Source organism: Megalopta genalis, chromosome 16 (genome assembly GCF_051020955.1).
Source record: "Megalopta genalis isolate 19385.01 chromosome 16, iyMegGena1_principal, whole genome shotgun sequence".
Lineage (NCBI taxonomy): Eukaryota > Metazoa > Arthropoda > Insecta > Hymenoptera > Halictidae > Megalopta > Megalopta genalis.
Window position 1 is genome coordinate 1,093,670 of NC_135028.1, and position 21,023 is coordinate 1,114,692.

The 21,023-nt window shown below is 41.4% G+C and overlaps 1 protein-coding gene and 1 long non-coding RNA gene across 3 annotated transcripts in view; one reads left to right on the plus strand and one right to left on the minus strand.

The window, feature by feature from the left end:
• Positions 1-20,077, minus strand: part of Mf (myofilin) — a 30,877-nt gene extending 10,800 nt beyond the window's left edge. For both annotated transcript variants that reach the window (XM_033477468.2, XM_033477466.2), the window contains exons 1-4: positions 19,919-20,077; positions 8,797-8,933; positions 8,563-8,716; positions 7,768-7,856 (exon numbers count right to left, since the gene is read on the minus strand). In XM_033477468.2, the coding sequence (XP_033333359.1) occupies positions 7,768-7,856; positions 8,563-8,716; positions 8,797-8,896 (343 nt within the window). In that variant the 5' untranslated portion in view covers positions 8,897-8,933; positions 19,919-20,077. The remainder of the gene's footprint in view (positions 1-7,767; positions 7,857-8,562; positions 8,717-8,796; positions 8,934-19,918) is intronic.
• On the plus strand, positions 18,022-20,606 carry LOC143260640 (uncharacterized). The gene is made up of 2 exons (XR_013034915.1): positions 18,022-18,576; positions 20,517-20,606. It is a non-coding gene; the product is annotated as an uncharacterized LOC143260640 (long non-coding RNA).
• The last annotated feature ends 417 nt before the right edge of the window (positions 20,607-21,023 follow it).

The following is a 21,023-nucleotide window of genomic DNA, read 5'->3' on the forward strand; positions in this document are numbered from 1 at the left end:
CGCTTCTCCCAACTTTGTGCCCGAGAATTATTACAAGCGGATTCCTTAGATCATTTGAAACAACTTTTTCCTTTGCGAAAATGTTCTCCGCGGCTTCGTTTACGAGTTATCGGCGAAAAACGCGGACCAATCGGGGAGCGAGCGCTGCCGGCGCTCCGCCCAGCGACCAATGCCGCGTCGCGCCGGCCGTCTGACGCGGCGGCGGTGGTCGCTAGGGCGTGGCGTCAGCCGAGCCCGCCACTATTTCGTTAATAACTCGTGAACGAAGCCTCGAAGAACATTTCCGCAAAGGAAAAAGTTGCTCCGAATGATCTCAGGATCCCGTTCGTGCAATCATTTTCTGCAACGCATCCAGTGGGAGGCAAGCAACGACGGGAAGACCGTATAAGTAGCAAGAATTAGAACGCGGAAGCGTCGAGAGAAAATTTCCAGCTTTTTCAAGTTTGGCGGCCATTTTTGCTTCTCGTTTTATATTTCATTTCTCTGTGCGTCCGCGGCGTACTCTCTATCCCTTCGTCCCGCAGTCTCTCGCTCTCTCTTGCTACGCTTTCTCCGTCTCAGGGATGGCACGCTCGCGTTTCCGCCGTTTATATTTTTTTCGCCCCGCCGTACGACGTGGAAAATTGCGTCTCGTTCCGAGGCCGCAAACGTTTACTTTTTAAACTGCGACCTCCACCTCGGCTGCAAGAGTGTCAAGTCGTCAAAAATCTCGGTAGAAATGTCGGCGGTCGCTCGCGGAAATCATCGACGCGAAAAATAAAAGTGTGTTTCTCGGTCGTGCGGAAATCGGTGAAAATCGCGGTCAAAAATTCGCACCAAAAAACAAAAAGAGGAAGTAGAAGAAGAAGAAAAAAACAAACGAGATGTGGACGGAGCCCACGGGAGAAAAAGAACAACGATTTCTGCTTGTTGTCGTCGAAACGTATTCTGCTTTCTTTTTTTCTTTTTTTTTGCTCGTTTCGATCGCATCTCTCGTGCCATTATTCAACTTTATTGCAAAATTTCTTGTTCATACAGCGTGCAGCAGTTGTCTCGTGCTTGTGAAACGAGGAACAACAAATAATCGATGGTTTCGTCCCTCGTGTTCACTGGTCACTGTTTCAAGGGTGGTTTCGATCGCCGGTTATCCAGTTTCCCTGGTCTCCAGGTACCGTGGAAAGTCGTATTTTGTTCTCTCGACGATCGTTTCTTTGTTTTTTTTTGTCCTCGCAAACACATCGGCGAAGAGGAGAAAACGGTGGAGCGGAGGCTCTCTGCGTGCAGTTTTCGTTTGGTCCATCGGGTTAGATCGATTAGGGGACGTTCAGCGACTGTTCACGTCGTTTTTTGATATTGTTAATTCGTTATGATCGTCGCGGATGATGACCGATTCACTGTATAATGTAATTGACTCCCTGATTCGCGCTCAGATCGCGCACGAAAATGAACGATTTGGGGAGAGGAGACACGATTAATCGATTAATATAATTATAATTTATAATTGCATATTATATTAATATAATTATATACAGTTGTATATTATATTAATATAATTATATACAATTGTGTATTATATTAATATAATGATATATAATTGTATATTATATTAATATATAATTATATACAGTTGTATATTATATACAATTCTATATTATATTAATATAATTATATACAATTGTGTATTATATTAATACAATTATATATAATTGTATATTATATTAATATGATGATATACAATTGCATATTATATTAATATAATGATATACAATTGTATATTATATTAGTATAATGATATATAATTGTATATTAATTATATTAATATTAATAATACTGATTACATTAATATTTAATAATTATATTAATATTAACAATATCAATATTGAATAATCACAAATATTAATACTATTAATAATCATACTAATTATTATATAATTTGCAATTTCTATAATTGTTAACAATTATTAATGACAATTGTGCATCACCTCTTCACTAAACGCTCTATCTTTCTGCTCAATCTGAGCGCAAATTAGCGTGGAATTACTATACTCGGTCAACGCCGAATGAGAAATCGTACGCGAATGTTCGAAAACGTCTGGAACCGCGCCGTCGTAGAAATGAAATCATCAGCAATAATTATTTTAGTAATGCGAGTTATATTGTCGCGAGGTGTGTACCTAAGACGATCTACAGGTGTGTTATGAAACGTCTATTGTAATGCTCAGAGGATATAATGCCAGGAGGTGGTCGAACGCAGCTTTGGTTCACATCTTGGCAGCCATGGCTGTCGTCCGAACGGTTGTTCTTAATCACCGGTATATCTGCCGATTATACAACTATTAAATAGTATAGCCGGTCGCGTGCGTGCCGCCTGCGAAACGTGACTTGTTTTAGATCGCCGCGATGTCACTCGACCTTTCGTCGATCGCACGCGAAATACGAACGCGGATATATTACGTTTTTGCAAAAGGTGTCCGCCGGCCCACGGACGCTTTTAGGCAACAATGGGCTTGCATAATAAAACGTGGGCGAAGATCGCACGCGCGCCAGCTGGCATTGTTCAGCCACGCGTGGGTGCCGAGCCCTTTTTTTTTCCTTTTTTTTAATGAAATGTTCGTTATTTTCTGACGACGCGAAAGAGATTGTGAAAACGGAAAATTAGGTTCCGTAAGAGAGAACAGGCCTGGGCATATTTTATTTGAAATAAGATAAGAAATAATTGTTTGTAATAATACGATTGTTATTTTGTTTTATTTTATTTTATAGTATCGATTTTAGTTTATTTTATATTATCTTTGCTTTGTTTTTATTTTCTTCCACGATTCGAGTAAATTGTTTTCGAATGATTTTTGTTATTCGAATAATCTTCCATTTCAATTATTTATTGTTATTCGAATGAAGTAATGAATAACGATTTGATACGAGAATCATTGATAATCGATTGGAAATGAAATGAATGAAAATTCAGAAGAATCCCCTTGAATGAATTCAATTAAATAAAATTGAGAGAAATTCAACTGAAAACTGTCGAATTAAAAATTAATTATATTTAACCAAAATGTAAACTGTACATAGACGAACTCTATTATTAGAATGGTGTTTTCATAATTTATCTGCAATTTGCTGAATTACAAAGTTTATATTGTGAAGATATTTTAGCAAATAATTGATCAAACAACGTAAACAAAGTAAAAAAGTGATTTCATTTTAAATCGAAATAAGGAAATGTCCTTTGGAATAGCTTATATATATATATTATATCTAAATAATCTTCTTTCAAATATTTTACTATGACAATGCCCAGGCCTGATACTATTGTACGACTTTAAGATCCCCTGATAATTGAGCCGAAATTGAATTTCGGCAATGGCGTCTGCATTCAAGATGTGAACCGGTCTATGCAATTACATATATACAATATATATATACTGTACATATATGTTATACTAGATATACTGTATATACTGTACTAATATACTATACTAGATATACTGTATATACTATACTAATATACTATACTAGATATACTGTATATACTATATTAGATATACTAGATATACTGTATATATTATATTAGATATACTATATATACTATACTAATATACTATACTAGATATACTGTATATACTATATTAGATATACTAGATATACTGTATATATTATATTAGATATACTATATATACTATACTAATATACTATACTAGATATACTGTATATATTATATTAGATATACTATATATAGTATACTAGATACACTGTATATACTATACTAAATATACTGTATATACAATATATACTATACAAGATATACTATACATATAAATACTATATATGCCATAGTATAAACTATGTATATACTATACACCCAATATTATATACTGTATATATATCGGTTATTAGGAGGTATTTCTGCCATGGTCAGTAAAAAGACAGGTGGGTTAGTAGTCCTTCCTTCTAATGCAATGACCGCGTCGCACTCGCGTAGTGATCGTGCTTCGCTCGTTCGTCTGCCAGTGGCGTATAATCTGTCGTCGCCTAACGTCGCTCAAATCGACCATGCGATCGAGGTAAAGCCACTTGTTCGGTCTAGTGCCTGGAAAGAAATTAGAATCAGAGCTGCATGCGGTCCGGGGGAGGGGGGGGCGGCGGCGGGGCGGGGCGCCGTCTCCCATTAATCCATTAATTAAACGACGTACGAGAGGACGGGGACGACACGTACGATGAAGAGAGAGAAGTTCACGAAATGGAATGATCGATGACGATGATGATGATGATGATGATGCGGTGACGATAAAGAATCCTGATGATGCCTGCGCGCACGTTATTCGTCCGTCGTCTGATCGTGGTGTCGTTGTTTCCGCTGGTCGACGCTTCCGGTCGGCAATCGCGCATCCACCGATGTTCCACTCTTGGTCTTTGTTAATCGCGTTAATCGTCATTGTTAATTGTCATTGCACAGCCTATAATAGCTCGGACGATCGCCAGCGTGGCCCCCGGGCCTCCCGGGAACAGAGATGGGCAGGACTCTGTCTTCTAGATCCTTTCTAGATCCTTTCTAGATCGTTCTAGATCCTTTCTAGATCCTTTCTAGATCCTTTCTACATCGTTCTAGCCGCGAGCTCGATGCAAAAGGTTCGACGACGCCGATTAGGGCGTCGCTGCGTTCTCGAGGAAACGTCTCCTTCGAGGCGCGAGGTTCTTTCGATCGTGGTTAAATTGTCGAAAGCAATGTTGCGACGATTTGAAAGCGAAGAATTTTGCATTCGTTGTTTCGTCGAACGAGAGAAATCTTTAAGCGTGACGAAGAGCTTCGCGCGGCAACGAGCGAACCTTTTGCATGGAACGCTTCGACTGCGACGCGTGGTTTTAATCTTTTGCACTCGAAGCCGTTTTAATTGTAATGATAACATTATTTTTTTCCGATTTATGATAATTCTAGTTTATGCGACGAAGTGCATTTTATGAGATAAAGTGCATTTTACGAGATAAAGTGCATTCTATGCGGCGAAGTGCATTCTATGCGACAGAGTGCATTTTATGAGATAAAGTGCATTCTATGCGACAAAGTGCATTTTGTGCGATAAACTGCATTCTGTGCGACAAAGTGCATTCTATGCGATAAAGTGCATTCTATGCGATAAACTTGCATTCTGTGTGGCAAAGTGCATTTTATACAACAGAATGCATTCTATGCAGCAAAGTGCATTCTATGCGACAAAGTGCATTCTATGCAACAGAGTGAATTCTATGCGACAAAATGCATTCTATGCGTCGAAATGAATTCTATGCGACAGAGTGCATTCTATGCGGTAAAGTGCATTCTATGCGACAGAATGCATTCTATGCGTCTAAATGAATTCTATGCGACAGAGTGCATTCTATGCGATAAACTGCATTCTGTGCGATAAAGTACACTCTATGCGACAAAGTGCACTTTATGCAACAAAGTGCATTCTATGCATCGAAATGAACTCTATGCAACAAAGTGCATTTCATGCGTATGAAACCGAGCGTCGCGACTCGTGCAACGCGTTAGACGATCAACAATTCATCGAATCTAATCTGAGATATTTGAAAAATTCCTTCTGATGCAATTTTGGCGATGCCTCAGGGTCAAGAATTTTGCTCGAGGGTGCAAAAGGTGAACGATCGCGCCCCTCGCAGCCTGGGATGGACAAAATGCGACCCTTTGAATGATCTCGAAACTCGATACTTATCGCGAGGAAGAACTAATCGTTGACCCCGCGTGACCTCTGATCGACGACGAAACCTAATCGCCATCGAACGAAAGCTATCGGGTCAATTATTTCGCCATCGAAAACTAGAAATCGCCCATCTCTGACAGCGGCGCGGAGTTTGATTAATTTAAATTAATAGCGGGGAGCCTCGATCATCAGTGGATGTCAGCTGTTGCTCCGATTCTCGTTTACGTCGAAGATCGACATAATACTCTTTCTTATCCTGATTCGTTTCCGTGCTTGTTTTTGCTTATTCTCGTTATCGTTATCGTTTTATGATTTTTCTTTTTCCGATCTCGTCGCGCAGGGTTCCCGTTCGCGGTTTACGCGGTGCCAGTCGTGAAGCAGACAAGTCTTAGAGTCATATTTAAACATAATTATATATATTTTTATACGTGCATGTTCTCATATAGCGACATATAAGTATGTATATGTATAATAACTTAGAATACAAATCGTTGTAATAATTAGTGGTACACAGATGCGGTGTATGGTGTGGTTGTATGAAGGTAGATAATTATGAACTTGAGTTAACTAAAAACAACGGCCCGATTAAAACATGTACGTCCAACAATGCCATACGCATTCCACACATCGGGGGGCGGGGGGGTTGGTTGGTGGTGTTGGCGGTGGTCAGGGGGCGGGGTGCGTTGATACGACACGGATGACACAGTTTTTATAAAATCCCATTAGTTTCCAACATTCTTCGATCTCTTTCTTCTCTCCGGTTTCGTTCTCATTCTCTTTCTCTTTCATTCATTTTTCTTTTCTTTTCTCTTTTTTTTTCTTTTTTTAGTTACGATCGAGTGCAGGCAAAGGTGCAGGACGGGGGTGGGGGAGGGCGAGGGTGCGAGACGAATCCTCCTGAGGGCGGTTCTGGCTTCTGAGAAAGGCCTTATAGGGAAGACTTAGGGCACGACTTAGGCTGTCCCGCTTGACTTTGGTCGCGCGATAATGTTCTCTCTCCCCCCTCCCACCCTCCCCTACCCTTAATTTAATCATCGTTCAGAAAAATCGCGGCGCGGTTTACTCGAGACCTCCACTCAAGGATTTGACCGTAAAATATTCCGGAGGATATTTTACAGGAATACGAAGCGTCAAGGAAGCCGTGCGAACGAGCTCGGCGAAGCGGGACACCCGGTATATAAACGCGGCCGGCCACGGCGCATTGTCTTTTTGCTTGTATTATATATAATATTGCTTTTGATTCGTTTCGGCGATTCGACGCGATCGTTTTCGCGGCGCGCCGCGTCCGCTCCTTCGCGGCGATTCGTCGCGACATTTTCGCGGCGCGTCCGCTCCTTCACGGCGCGTTTTCCGCTCCTTCGCGGCGATTCGTCGCGACATTTTCGCGGCGATTTGTCGCGACATTTTCGCGGCGCGTCGTCCGCTCCCTCGCGGCGCCCAGAAGCCAAAAGCGCCCCGGTTACATTCGACAACGCGTACTTAAATCGACTAAAAAGGAAACACCCGGTGAACGAGCGGTTGTTATATATTACACAACGGATCATACGGATTAAACGGTACACAATGCGGTCACTCGCAGTTTTATTTTTCCCATGCGTGTCTCTCGTTCAACTTTTTCTCTCCATTGGTATATCGCTTCTTCTCGCGTCATTCGTTATTTATTATAGTCATTTCGTTATAGGTAAAAGAAATCTATCTCTATCTCTATCTCTCTCCCTCTCTCTCTCTCTCTCTCTCTCTCTCTCTCTCTCGTTCAACTGTCGAGATTGTTACGTAATTTACACACGCCAAGCATGAAAAACTTTTATATTTCGTTCGTTTTCTGTATATTTTGTTTTGTTTTGTTTTGTTTCGTTTGTTTGTTTGTTTTTTTTCGCGCATTTCGTAATTCTGTTGCCTTTTGTGCCGGATTTTATATATCGATTGATTTTCTTTTTTCGCACTTTATTTCTTTCGTTCTTTCGTTCTTTCTTTCGTTCTTTATTTCTTCTATGTTAGACGCCGTTCCCACGTGATCTTTTTATTCTGTTCTGGGACTTTTTTTTTGCGATTTTGCTTTGCTCAGAGTTTGCTCTTTAGTACGTACCGGGGGTGAAGCGTTCTACAGGTTTGTATTGGTGCGGGTAGATCTGCCTCGGTGAGTAACCGTAGATCTCGCGGTGGACGGGCAGGTACCTGGAAACCGTGCGATAATTCTTAATTAACTGGTTTAATTCACAAGATTTTAATACGAACTTTCGTCCATGTAATAATATTGTGAAACAATAATTTCTCCTGGAAATGCCGAATTTTGGGTTGCCGTGAATTTCTCTGCGCTAGTGCTACGCCAATGCAATTTAATCTATATTTAGTGGAATTAATGTACAGTAATTTCTCCCTAGAATGCTGAATTTTGGGTTGCTTTGAATTTCCTTGCGCTAGTGCTACGCCTATGCAATTTATTCTATATTTAGTGGAATTAATGTACAGTAATTTCTCCCTAGAATGCCGAATTTCTGGTTGCTGTGAATTTCCCTGCGCTAGTCCCACGTCTATGTAATTTATTATTTATTATTACAAGGTACGTGAGAAAGCAAATTTATCCTCTATCTTCCTTATGACTTAATGCACAGTAATTTCTCCCTAGAATGCCAATTTTCGGGTTGCTGTGAATTTCCCTGCGCTAGTTCCACGTCTATGTAATTTATTATTTATTATTACAAGGTACGTGAGAAAGCAAATTTATTCTCTATCTTCCTTATGACTTAATGCACAGTAATATCTCCCTAGAATGCCAATTTTCGGGTTGCCGTGAATTTCCTTGCGCTAGTTCTACGTCTATACAATTTATTATCTATTATTACAAGTACTAATTGTTCGAATCGTAGTTCAATCTACGCACCTGTATCCAGGGACGTTGATTCGATCGGCCGCGTGAATGGGGTTTTCAAAGATAGATTTGCCGAATGGCCACGAGGTGGACAGCTCAGGGTATTCCGAGCGGAAAATGCCACGGGGTCTGTGCGTGTGTTCGGGAGCTCTGATATCGTCGGTGCCTGTTCAAAAAAAAAGGAAAAAAAACAGAGTAAACTCTCTTTTAGTCACCGTAAAATATAGAAAACGAAAATATGGTTACCTTTCAAGGCTCGGACATAACTTTGCCAGAATTTGGCTTTCCTTGTGATGGGCTCGTTGCGCCCGATCATGTCGAGGTTGCTTCGGAAGCGCGCGTCCATTTTGCCGCTCTACTGAACTATTTACCACACTCGTTCGCTGAAATCAGTGGACAATTGTTAAGGTTAAATGTTACACTCGTCAGAGAAAATCAGGATTTTCCTGCTGATCCATTTTGTTAGGATTTGACCACTAATTTCTCCCTAATTCGTGGTCGGATTGCGCAGAAAAGTGGACTATTTGGGAAGAGGAGATCATATATAATTTTATATTAATTATGTTAATGATTGTAATATTCGTAATATTGATATATATAATATTAATAATATTCATAGTATTAATATATATAATATTAATAATATTCATAGTATTAATATATATAATATTAATAATATTCATAATATTAATATACACAATATTAACAATTACATTAATTGTCATATGACCTACAATTTTTATAATCGTCGACAGCTGTGAAAACGAAGACGCAAAGCTCGAATAATCGCGTCATCTCTCCCCAAATTGTCCATTTTTCGGTGCGCAATCTGAGCGCAAATTAAACAGAACTTATCGTAATCGGTTTCGACAGAGGAATCGCTCTTCCACTAAGACAACGCTTCGTTATTTATAACTAAAACGCGGACCTTCTCGCGAAGTAGAAAATTCGTTCCACGAATCGCGCGGTTCTTTGCTCGTCGATTGTCGTGCAGAAAAGTACGAGCGTACATGAAAAGCGACAAGTAGAGAGACAAGTAAAAATCCTCGAAATCTGGCACGCGCGATCGCGAAAAGATCGAACGCGTTCGAACGGATCATAGCAGCACGAAATCGCTCTGAAGCGCGGCTCTGTATCTCGAAATACTCAAGTACAGAGGCTATTGCGTAAGGTGTTTCTTTAACCTTGCTTCCGTGTAAGCCGGAGCTTACGTTTCCGCGATCCGTTACCCCGTGAAATTCCACGTGTCTCTCTTTGCCAGCTACGAACGGGTTCCGTTTTAAACACAAACGCGCACCGACGGAATAAATGCTCGAATTACGACGGCTCGTCTCGACTGTTTTCGCGACGAAATTAATCGTCGTTGCGCGCGAAAGTCATTTTTTGCTTCGATCTCTCTGCGTTCAATTTTAGTTAATTATGGGAAACTTACTACTGGGAAACTAGAAAGCGGAAAATTAGGGAATATATAGGAAATAATATATCGGTTCAGCTGTTCGACGCGATTCCCGCGAAATTCGACGATTTTAGCGTTTTGTAACAGGCTAGCAGCCTGTCATCGGGTCTAAAAATACGGAAAATTATCGGCGATTATTCCAAAGCCGTTTCGTTGGCATCGTATCGGTCTCTCTAATTATAGCGGCCGCTTTTTCTTTCACGGTCGATTTCTTCATCGTTCGTTCACACGTGCGATCTTTTTCTTCGCGATGATTTCACGGTGGCCCGCGAAAGCGGTTCGCATAATCTTTTTTAAACGCGATAAATTGTTCGAAATTCGGCTGAATGAACTTCTAAGGAATCTTTTTTTTTTAAATGATAGAGGCGACGATGACTGAAATGCTTTTCTTTTTTAACTTTGGTATTATTTGGAGTGACAAGAAAATAAAAGTCTCTCGTCTTTTAACTTTTTTATCTGTGCCTATAACGAAAACTTAAAAAATATATTATGTATTTATTTATTATATTGTGTTGTATTGTTATATTATATTCTATTTTATTCCATTCTATTCTATTATATCATGTTATATCATATAATATAATATAATATAATATTATATTATATTATATTATATTATATTATATTATATTATATTATATTATATTATATTATATTATATTATATTATATTATATTATATTATATTATATTATATTATATTATATTATATTATATTATATTATATTATATTATATTATATTATATTATATTATATTATATTATATTATATTATATTATATCATATTATATTGTATCATATTATATTTTGTTATATTATATCATATTATATTATATTATGTTATATCATTATATCATATTATGTTATTATATTATACTATATTATAATTATATTTATTACAACAATTTAATGTACTTCCTATCAGAAATAAACGAAGAAATCTGTACGATCTTTTCGCGCGGAACGTCGTCTTCCCCCGAATTCGAACGATTTCAAAATAAGAAATTCGCAACATTAATCCGCGCAAGGTGGGCACCCAGGTCGTAATTCCCGAATGGGTTCCGCGTGAAATTATGCGAACGAGTATGGGGGGGGGGCAGGAAGCGGATGATCAATGGGAGCGCATCCCTCCGATTGAATGGCGGGAGGGCTGAATTTGGAGCACGTAGCTCGAGAGAAATCGCTATTGTTTTCTGTTTTCGAATACCGTGGCTGTATCACGGGCATCACGATTGGCCACGGCATACCTACGGATCGGCCAATCGAGGACTGCGACAGAAACACAAGCATCGTCTTTTCTTTTTGTTGACGCAACGCGCCGCAACGCGAACGCGCCGCTCTAATTTTAGCGGGCCGCGCGCACTTCATACTCGGCCTGGATCATCCGAACGCTTTTCGCCCCGCGTATTCCTATTTCATTCCCGGCAAGTGCGATCGAAGGTCATCCGTGTTAATTTTGGAATAGGCGATATAAATTAATCGTCGCCGCTTAAACATTTATATATCCGGCTGTTAGAGATTCATTTTCTGGCCGTTTTCGTTGGCCGAACTTCTGATTCCAATGACTCGTCCTGTTCGGCCGAGTTCTTCGGCCGTCGATTTCATCTCCCAGGGCGCTCTATTTATTATTTTATTTATTAACAATGGAAATTAACTGTGGTTTAAGTTAATTCCAAGTTAATTTTCTCGCCGATTCGTTGGTCGAATTTTGATTCCAATGACTCGTTTTGTTCGGCCGAGATCTTCGGCCGTCGATTTCATCTCCCAGGGCGCTCTATTTATTATTTTATTTATTAACAATGGAAATTAACTGTGGTTTAAGTTAATTCTAAGTTAATTTTCTCGCCGATTCGTTGGTCGAATTTTGATTCCAATGACTCGTTTTGTTCGGCCGAGTTCTTCGGCCGTCGATTTCATCCCTCGGGGCGCTCTATTGATTCTATTATTTATTAACAATGGAAGTTAATGGTGGGCTAAGTTAGAATTAACTTAGAATTAAGTTAAGTTTCTCGCCGTTCCGCTGGCTGAACTGAGATTTCAATAACTCGTTTTATTCGGCCGAGTTCTTCGGCCGTCGATTTCATCCCCCGTGGCGCTGTATTTATTATTTTATTTATTAACAATGGAAGTTAACAGTGGACTAAGTTAATTTTAAGTTAATTTTCTGGCCGTTTCGTTGGCTGATCAGTAAATCCAATGACTCAATTTATTCAGCGAGATTTTTGACCGTGAATTTCGTCCCCGAGGTGCTCATTAATCAATAAAATAATAAATAATTAACGACGGGAATCATCAATAATCCTATCCCAAGGACAGACAGATCCGTTAAAAAACAGCCGAGAATTCTAGAGAAAAATTCCCGGTGCAAGATTCTCGAGAAATCGGCAAAGAATTGTCAAAAAGACAGTGAAAAACGATCTCTTCGATCCATTATTCGATAGATCTCAAAACGATCCGCGATCTGATCCGTTCGATTGCGATTCGAATTTGCGTATCATCGTAGAAGAGTTCTCTCGATTAAACGAGGGCTCGATCGATCCAGGAATGCAATTTCGAAACCGGATATCCGGTCGCGCTCGTTACCGTAAAGTGATTCACCCTTGAAAATACCCGTCTATTATCATCTGTGACAAATTAACGAGCGCGCCAATGTACTCCGAGCGGATTTCGTCGCGCCAATGTACTCCGAGCAAATTTCGTCGCGGCGCGAGGCGCGGCGCGGAGCAAAGGGGGAAAAATAAGAAAGCACGGTGCTGGTCGAACGATGCGCGCCGTGACGTAAGAGTCCCGGATTCGCGGTCGCTATATTTAGGCTGCCCGGGCCCCGGTCCGTTTTTAGTCGAAAACAGGTGGACATCGAAGAGCCTGCGTGCGAAGGCGGGCGGCATAGCCGACGAGTCTCTCCGGCTGACTTTGACCGATTTTCGCGAACCCCCATCGGAATGGACTGACTCCCTTATGCCGACGGCGACGGCGACGGCGACGCGACGCCGTCGCGACGATAATGACCCATTAAGCACTGTCCCCTTGCGACAGACTGCACCCGGAGCCGCGTATCCTTCCCGCGAGAAATAATTGGACCAGAGTCAAAAACACCTTGCGGAATATCATCGGTGTTCCGTATTTCAGTCGCCGTATTCGCCGCGGCAAGGACTGGACCGTTGTTGTCTCTCTCTCGCGCGCTACAGAAATGTCTCCCATACTGACGCGCTCGGATTGTCCGCTAAATTGGACAATTTGGGAAGAGGAGATACGATTATTGGAGTCTCGCGGTTCGTTTTTATAATTGTGGACGATTTGTAACTATAAAAATAAACCGCAAGGCTCCTCCTCCCAAATTACTGAGCGTCAGTAAGGGAGACATTACTGTACAGTAATGTCGGATAGTGCGCTCGGATTGTCCACTAAAATGGACAATTTCGGAAGAGTTTTTATAATTGTGGACAATTTATAACTATAAAAATAAACGAATAATCGTATCTCCTCTTCCCAAATTGTCCACTTTTGCGCGCAATCTGAGCGCGAATTAGGGAGACATTACTGTACAACCTGAGCGTCAGTAGGGGAGACATTACTGTATATTGCGCGTAGAGTGCACCGAAATGGCCGGTTTTCGATTCTGTTTCGAAATTATCGTGGAATCGAGCGGGGGAGATTTATGGCAACACCATAAGTGTACATAGAAGAAGGGGATGATTTCTAACTGGACAGAGGCGAAGGTGTTTCTCTTTTCTATGTCGCAGCAATTTGCAGTAATTTGCACTATTTGCAGTAATTTGCACTATTTGCAGTAATTTCTCTCTAATTGGCGCACGGATCGCGAACAAAAATGGACAATTTGGGAAGGACGAACGCGAAGGCGAAACAAAGGGAATAGCTAAACGAAGCAGTGTGGAAACATCGACGTCTAGGTGGATATGTACGTGGATATATATCTCATCGGGTCGCGTGCGTAATCTAGATGCCGGTCTAAAAATAGAAGCGGCGCGGTCAAGCAAATCATCTGGGGCGTAGGTCCAAAAACTGAAATACGCCCCGACCGGCCGTATAGCTTCTCATAGTTGCGTACATAGGCGCATAGTTTTCCGTAGCGCGTTCCACTTCGCCGCGTCACCGTTCCGCGCGTACGTTTAATGAGCAATTCGAGCAAAAGAATCGGACAATCGAGACGTTCGCCAGACTAACGGCGCCGCCGACGAACACGTGGATTAGTTCGACGACATATTGGTGCTCCTCTATTTGCTCGATCGGACGTTTCCGACGTTCGATTTCGGTGGACGAACAATTCAATTTGAATCGATTTGTACGATAATTTTTCCCTAATTCGCACTCGGATTCCGCGCACATATGAACGATCGTTCGCAATAGAGTCTCGCGGCTCGTTTTTGTAGTCGTCGACGATTACGAAATTGTAAATTATATAATAATCAATGTAATTCTTTATATTTGTAATTGCTAGATATTGTAATTCTCAATATTTATAATTATTAAATATTGTAATTGCTAGATATTGTAATTCTCAATATTTGTAATTATTAAATATTGTAATTGCTAGATATTGTAATTCTCAATATTTGTAATTATTAAATATTGTAATTACTAGATATTATAATTCTCAATATTTATAATTATTAAATATTGTAATTGCTAGATATTATAATTCTCAATATTTATAATTATTAAATATTATAATTGCTAGATATTGTAATTCTCAATATTTGTAATTATTAAATATTATAATTCTCAATATTTATAATTATTAAATATTAGTAGAAATGCGTTCTCAGAGCGTCGATCGCGGGCGATTGGTTTCGACGAATCGATAAAACGTTGAACCGATAAAATATCGAACCGATAAAACATCGGACCGATAAACAGCGCGCTGATAAAATCCATATTGTAACTACGTCTGGTGCAGAGAGAAGAAAAATGAAGTAATTTTTGTATTTGTAACTCTCTATCAATCATTGCCGCGCGATTCGATTCTTCGAGAAACAGTAATGTCTCCCTAATTGACGCTCGGATTGCGCACGAAAATGGACAATTTCGGGAAGAGGAGATACGATTATGCGAGCTTGTTTTTATAGTCAAATTGTCCATTTTTCTGGATACGATTATTCTATATTATTACTTTATAGTCCTCGACAATCGATAACTATAAAAACTTAATTATTAACTAACAATTACATCAGTATATAAACTATAAAAATGCCCAAATTGTCAATTTTGGCGCGCAACTCGAGCGTCAATTACTTCCTGCTCGGCTTCGAATTCTTTTGGACATTCGGCAACGAAAAGCTCGGCTCGGGCAGAAAGTAGCCTTTTCGCGGCGTTATATTTAGCCGGATGCGGCCCGAAAGTGGTGACGCCTTAATTCGGTCAGCCGCGCGGCGGTTCGGCTTATGTCAAGCGGGCCGCGAGCGAGGCGCCTCTTGGCACTTGGTGACTGGTGCTCTGTCATATTAAGAGAATGAGAAATCTGGAGCGCGTGTCTCTTATTAAGGCAGTTCGTAATTTTATCCGTCATTTTATCCGTATTTTATCATAATAATAAATCGGCAATCTCGGGGCGAGCCTCGAATAATCGTGTCTGCCTCTCCCGGAATTTCCCCATTCCTGTTCTAGAAGCCGAACAGCGCAATCGGGGAGGATTTACCGTGAAATTTATGGACACTTGTGGTTTCAAGATTCGATTTGCCGGCGTTGCGATTCGATTTGCCGGCAGAAATCATCGCTCGCAGCAGAAATCATCGACGGCGCCTCGACGCAATCGGTTCCACAAAATTCGACGCTTCGCTTCTCCATCCGCCTATTCCGACGAAAGTAACGTAACACGAAGCGGGCCCGCAAGGTCGTTCGCGTAAGAATACTTGCGGCGAATTCTAAAGATAAAACCGAAGAATACGAGGAAAAGGCTAACGTTACAAGCACAACAAACGGCCCGGTATTTCGAGTCGATTGTTGATGGAAATAAAATAATCGCCTGGCTCGCGTCGACGGTGCTTCTCGCTTTCCTTTGAATTCGAACGACCTCGGCAGTCCGTTCGACGGTTCACGATCGCGACAGCTGCTCGCGATTTGCGAGCAAAACGGTCTCGAGGCGATCGAAGCGACAAATCGAATCTGATACAAATGTCCGGGAAAATTTGCGGTAAATCCGTCCGGATTGCGCTTTTCGGCTTCTGAATAGGAATGGGAAATTCCGGGAGAGCTGGCACGATTGTTCGAGGCTCGCCGCGAAATTGCCCATTTTTGTTCGCAAGCTGGACTATTGGGTGGAATTTACTGTTTCAGTTATTTCGTGAAATATATATATAACAATATATGTAATAATAGTGATACAAATATATATATATATATAATTTTATTATTATTATTTATTAAGGGTAATATATAAAAATATATATAGTAATAATAATAATACAAAAATGTATATATATTTTATTATTACTATTTATTTTTTATTATATGTTATAGTATTTTATTTGATTATTATTACATATATATTTGTACTATTTATTATTATATATATTTTTATATATATTTTATATATATATTTTTTTTCTATTTTCGTAAAATTAACCCGTTAAATTGAGGGCCGCGCGAGCCTCATAAGGGTGACACTGATTTTTGCCTAGGTCTCGAAATTCATTTTCATAGCAATACATTCAACAAACCGCATATTACTAGCACTTGTAATATGCAACAAACTGAAACAAATATTTCCAGCGATTAATTTTAACTTCCCAAATTCGATCGCATTAACTAAACGATTTTCGCATCGCTAGAATTTTTGAGGTTAATATCCGACACGTGACGCGTCAATCCACCGAACAACCACCGAGCGAGACGAAACGAGATACTCGTTCCGCAAAGCCAAAGAAAATAAACGAATTTTTCCGTCGGAAAATAAATAATCACAATAATCACAATATAATCGTCCTCCGAGAAAATTAACCTAAAGAAAGGGTTATCCGAGAGCGCGAATCGAATCGCGGTTGCGAAGAGTCGAAAAAAAAGAAATGAGCCGAAAAGCGTTCCGCCGGTCGTCGAAAGGGAACGGCTATAACAGACACAACGGACTTGGCGGCGCTCAACGGCCGCCTATTTTTACCAGCGCCGGTATAAAGTATACCGCCGGCGGTGGTTACATAACAGCTAAACAAACCGCTGCCAATTATTATAAACAATCCGGCCGGTTTGCGATTGGCAGCGAGCGTCGACCGCAGCCGCGACGCTTCGCGGCGCGCCGCTGCGGCGGCGGTGTGTGCGCGCCGCGTCACGCAGCGGCCGCCGCGTCTGCCTCGAATTGGTATGCGAGCGCGCGGGCGAAACCGAGCCGCGCGGCTCGCCAACTATTTTGCGGACCTGGTCTTCCACGAAATTAGAAGCATCTCGTTATGGTCTTGGAAGCGCGCATGGCCCGTTCGACGGGTCCATGAGCATCGCATCGATCGAACGAAACAACCGCGCGGCCACTTTTCCCGCACACTGTTCGAACGCGTTCGAACGCCGCGTGCGTTTAATAATACACCGGTGATGCAACCGCGATCTCATGTCTCACCGCGTATTTTTAAAGTCTATTCTCGCCATTAACATCCCCCCCCCCCCCTCCCGGCTAGCACGCGTCACGCGTCTGTGACGGGCCGTCCCGTTAACGTCGACGAGATTCGCGCAATTTTTCGGACCGACGCTGACACTCGGAACTGAGGCGACACTAGCGCCACCGGCGGCATCCGCGCGCTCTAGAAAGCCGCGGCGCGTCGAAGCGACTTAATTCAACCGAAACTAGAAAGTTAATATATTTAGAACGATATAAAATATAGAATATAAATTACAGAGAATCAACCGGTGATTAATCGATCACAGAATAATATTAGAACTCTTTGCTAATCGAATTCATAGTTCGTTCGAATACATTGCAGCGAAAATGAACGTTCGAAATTGGTGGAAAAATAGCGTCACCCGTGTGCGCGACCGCCGCGGCGCTGCTGTTGCGCAGTGGGATGCGCAGAAGTCCTGTTCCGTGCATCGTGCGCGAGAGTTTCGAACGTCGCGTTTTATCCGCTGGAAAATCCTGGAACTTTGTGACAACTTTCGGAGATTCGACGACGCTTTCGGTCTGATATTTTTCACCGTTTCGCGTCGCTCTTGTGTTTCTAATTGCCGTTCTTTCGCGTTCGTTTCTCTTTCGCGTCGAGACGCGCAACGGTTCGCGGAGCGCGGACATAACCTCGCGAGCTCTCCTCCGTCCGTAAACCTTCGAATTCGCGTCTCTTTCGTGTGTCACGATAAATACCGTCGATAAATACGCGCATATTTTTATCGATTCGCGAACGTGTCGTCGACAACTTTGGGACTCGAATCCGGCGAAGAAACGATCGACTTCCGGCGCGATTCACTTTCGCTGCCGTTCGACGAGAAACAGCTGCTGCGCAGTTCCGCAAACGACCGCCGGTAGATTCTGCGACGTTTATTACCATCGTTACGTAACCGCGTCGGGAAACGCGCGATTTACGGAGCCCGACTTTCGCGTCGATAATTTCTCCAACATCTTCGCGGCCCAAACGGTATGTCACCAACAAATCGATCCACAATTTTCTGATTTTCACACGATCACTGTACTCGTCACACGTGTCTATATGGGGAGGGGGGAGAAGAAAAGCATAAATCTGCTCCGCGAGCGACTGTTCGCGTTTTTCTCGTTATTTTCTGCGATAAAGAAAAACAAGCGAATATTCTCACACAGCTGGGAGGGAGGGGGGAGAGATACTATTATATATGATAGGTTAGAAACGAAAAAGGTATTTAGGAGACTGTTAGGCGAGTCGTAACATCATGCAGGTCGCGCGACGCGAATGGTGTCAGGGGAAAAAAGAAAAATGGCCGCGGCGATCTTGTTCCGCGATCGGATGAGACGCGGAACAGGATCCTCGTTTTTTCAGCGATTAACATCTGTTTCCGATCGTGCTTCTATTTTTTCCCCGTCTCGTCGAGCATAACCGGCCAGCTCGAGTGGTTAGTTAGCAGCATCAATCGAGCCTAAAAATACCTTGCGAGGGTGTCGGCGATCGAAACGTTCTGTTACACGTTCCTGCGACCGAATATGTGTACGTGTGTGTGTGTGCGTGTGTGTGCGTGTCAGAGTGAACGAAAACAGCGCAATCTGTCTAGGTTAATGGAAGAGCGAATTCCTACTAAATATACGCAGAGAGAAGGACACAAGCCAGCGGACGATCGTGTCCAATCAGCGGTCTCCTCCTCCGTATCACTTAGTCGTTGCACGATCCTTGGATCTTCCTTCGCCGAACAATGTAAAACTCGGTCTATCTTCTGGTCGCGACCTTGAGCACTATCGGTACCGTTTTTTATCGATCCGGTTCTTCTGGTACCGCACAGAGTCCGTCGAGAGATCGATTTCTCGATAAACGCGTTGATCTTTTCGCGTGTGATCTCTTTTTTATTATTATTATTATTGTTATTATTATCGATATTATTATTACAATTATTATGATTGATATTATTCTTCTTCTTATTATTATTGGTATTATTATTTTTATTATTATTATTGGTATTATTATTTTTATTATTATTATTGATATTATTATTTTTATTATTATTATTATCGATATTATTATTATTATTATTATTATAGTTTACGACGACGATAATTATTACATTATTACCATTACAGTATAGTTATTATAATTACGATTATATTACGATTACGATTTCAATTACAACAATAATTATTATTACGTCGTCGCCAATGGGAAAAAGATTCTCGCCCCGAGGGAGAAAGAATGATTAAAAGCGAACTACTCGAACGGAGACAATTGAACTCGACAGATATGACCGGTGGTCGATGGAAAGTTAGTCCTTCTTTTCTTTTCTTTTTTTTCTTTTTTTTACCTAAGTATTTCGGACGACCGTTCGGTTCGGGGTTTGGACCTTAGACTGGGCAGCTGCCGCCAAAAATGTGGACTAGTATACCGGGCGTCGGTACGGTGGCGCCGACCTGACGGCGGGTTTCCACGGCTCGACGCGCGACATTTATGGCACAACCCCCGCCAGCGGAACGCGATTGGTCGAGATCCGGAGCCTTCCTTCTTTCCCTGACTGCGGACGACGAGCCGCGTCCGCCCGCGAAATCGTCTGCGCGCTCGCGTTTTTACGCCTACACTGCGCGGCTATTTTTTTTTCATCTTCGTCGTTCACGTTTCTTTTCTTTTTTAATCGGAGAATAATAAAATTTTTTATCGGAATCGCGAGCGCGGGTTGTTCGAGCGATAGTTGGAGTCGATTTTTAGCAATTTTTTAGCTCCGGATTTCGCGGAGGATTCGGGCCTGAGTCGGGCCGAGCTTCTTCTCGTTGCAATGTCAAGGACGGCCGCTGATTGTTCTCGTCGGCGGGTCCGTTTAAGTGCTCGCTGAAGTGAGAATGTATGGAAGTGTTGAACATGGATTTCCGTTGCATCGTATTATTGCTGGATCTATTTTTTTCTTGTAGAAATAACGCCGGCCGAAGAATCGAGGAAAGAAGAAGAAGGAAAGAGGAGGAAGAAGAATCGAAGAGCTTTAATAAAGAAATAAAATAGAATGTGGTGTGCGTTGTTTATTAACCCTTTGCACTAGGAGCGAAGAATTAACCCTTTGCTTACTTAACACGAAATTTGTTCTGACGGTATTTCCATCGTGTATGCATTTTATATACGGGGCGAGTCGCAAATTAGCAGCGCGAGCGAGTCACAATTTTTCAACCCCTTCCGATGGTCTCATCGAAGTTAATTAATTTTAATTAATGACAAGAAATTGCAATCGTTTAAAACAAATTGATCTTCGATAAAGAAAACAAGGACGCCGTTATATTTTTAAACGAGACCAGTTTTATTTTAACTTCATAGTAGGGGATGTTTTTTTTTTATTTAACCACCCGCTATAATAATGACCTTCGGATGACATTGAAGGAGAAATTGCCATGACAGCTGCAATGTTTGAAATAATATTCGGCGACGGA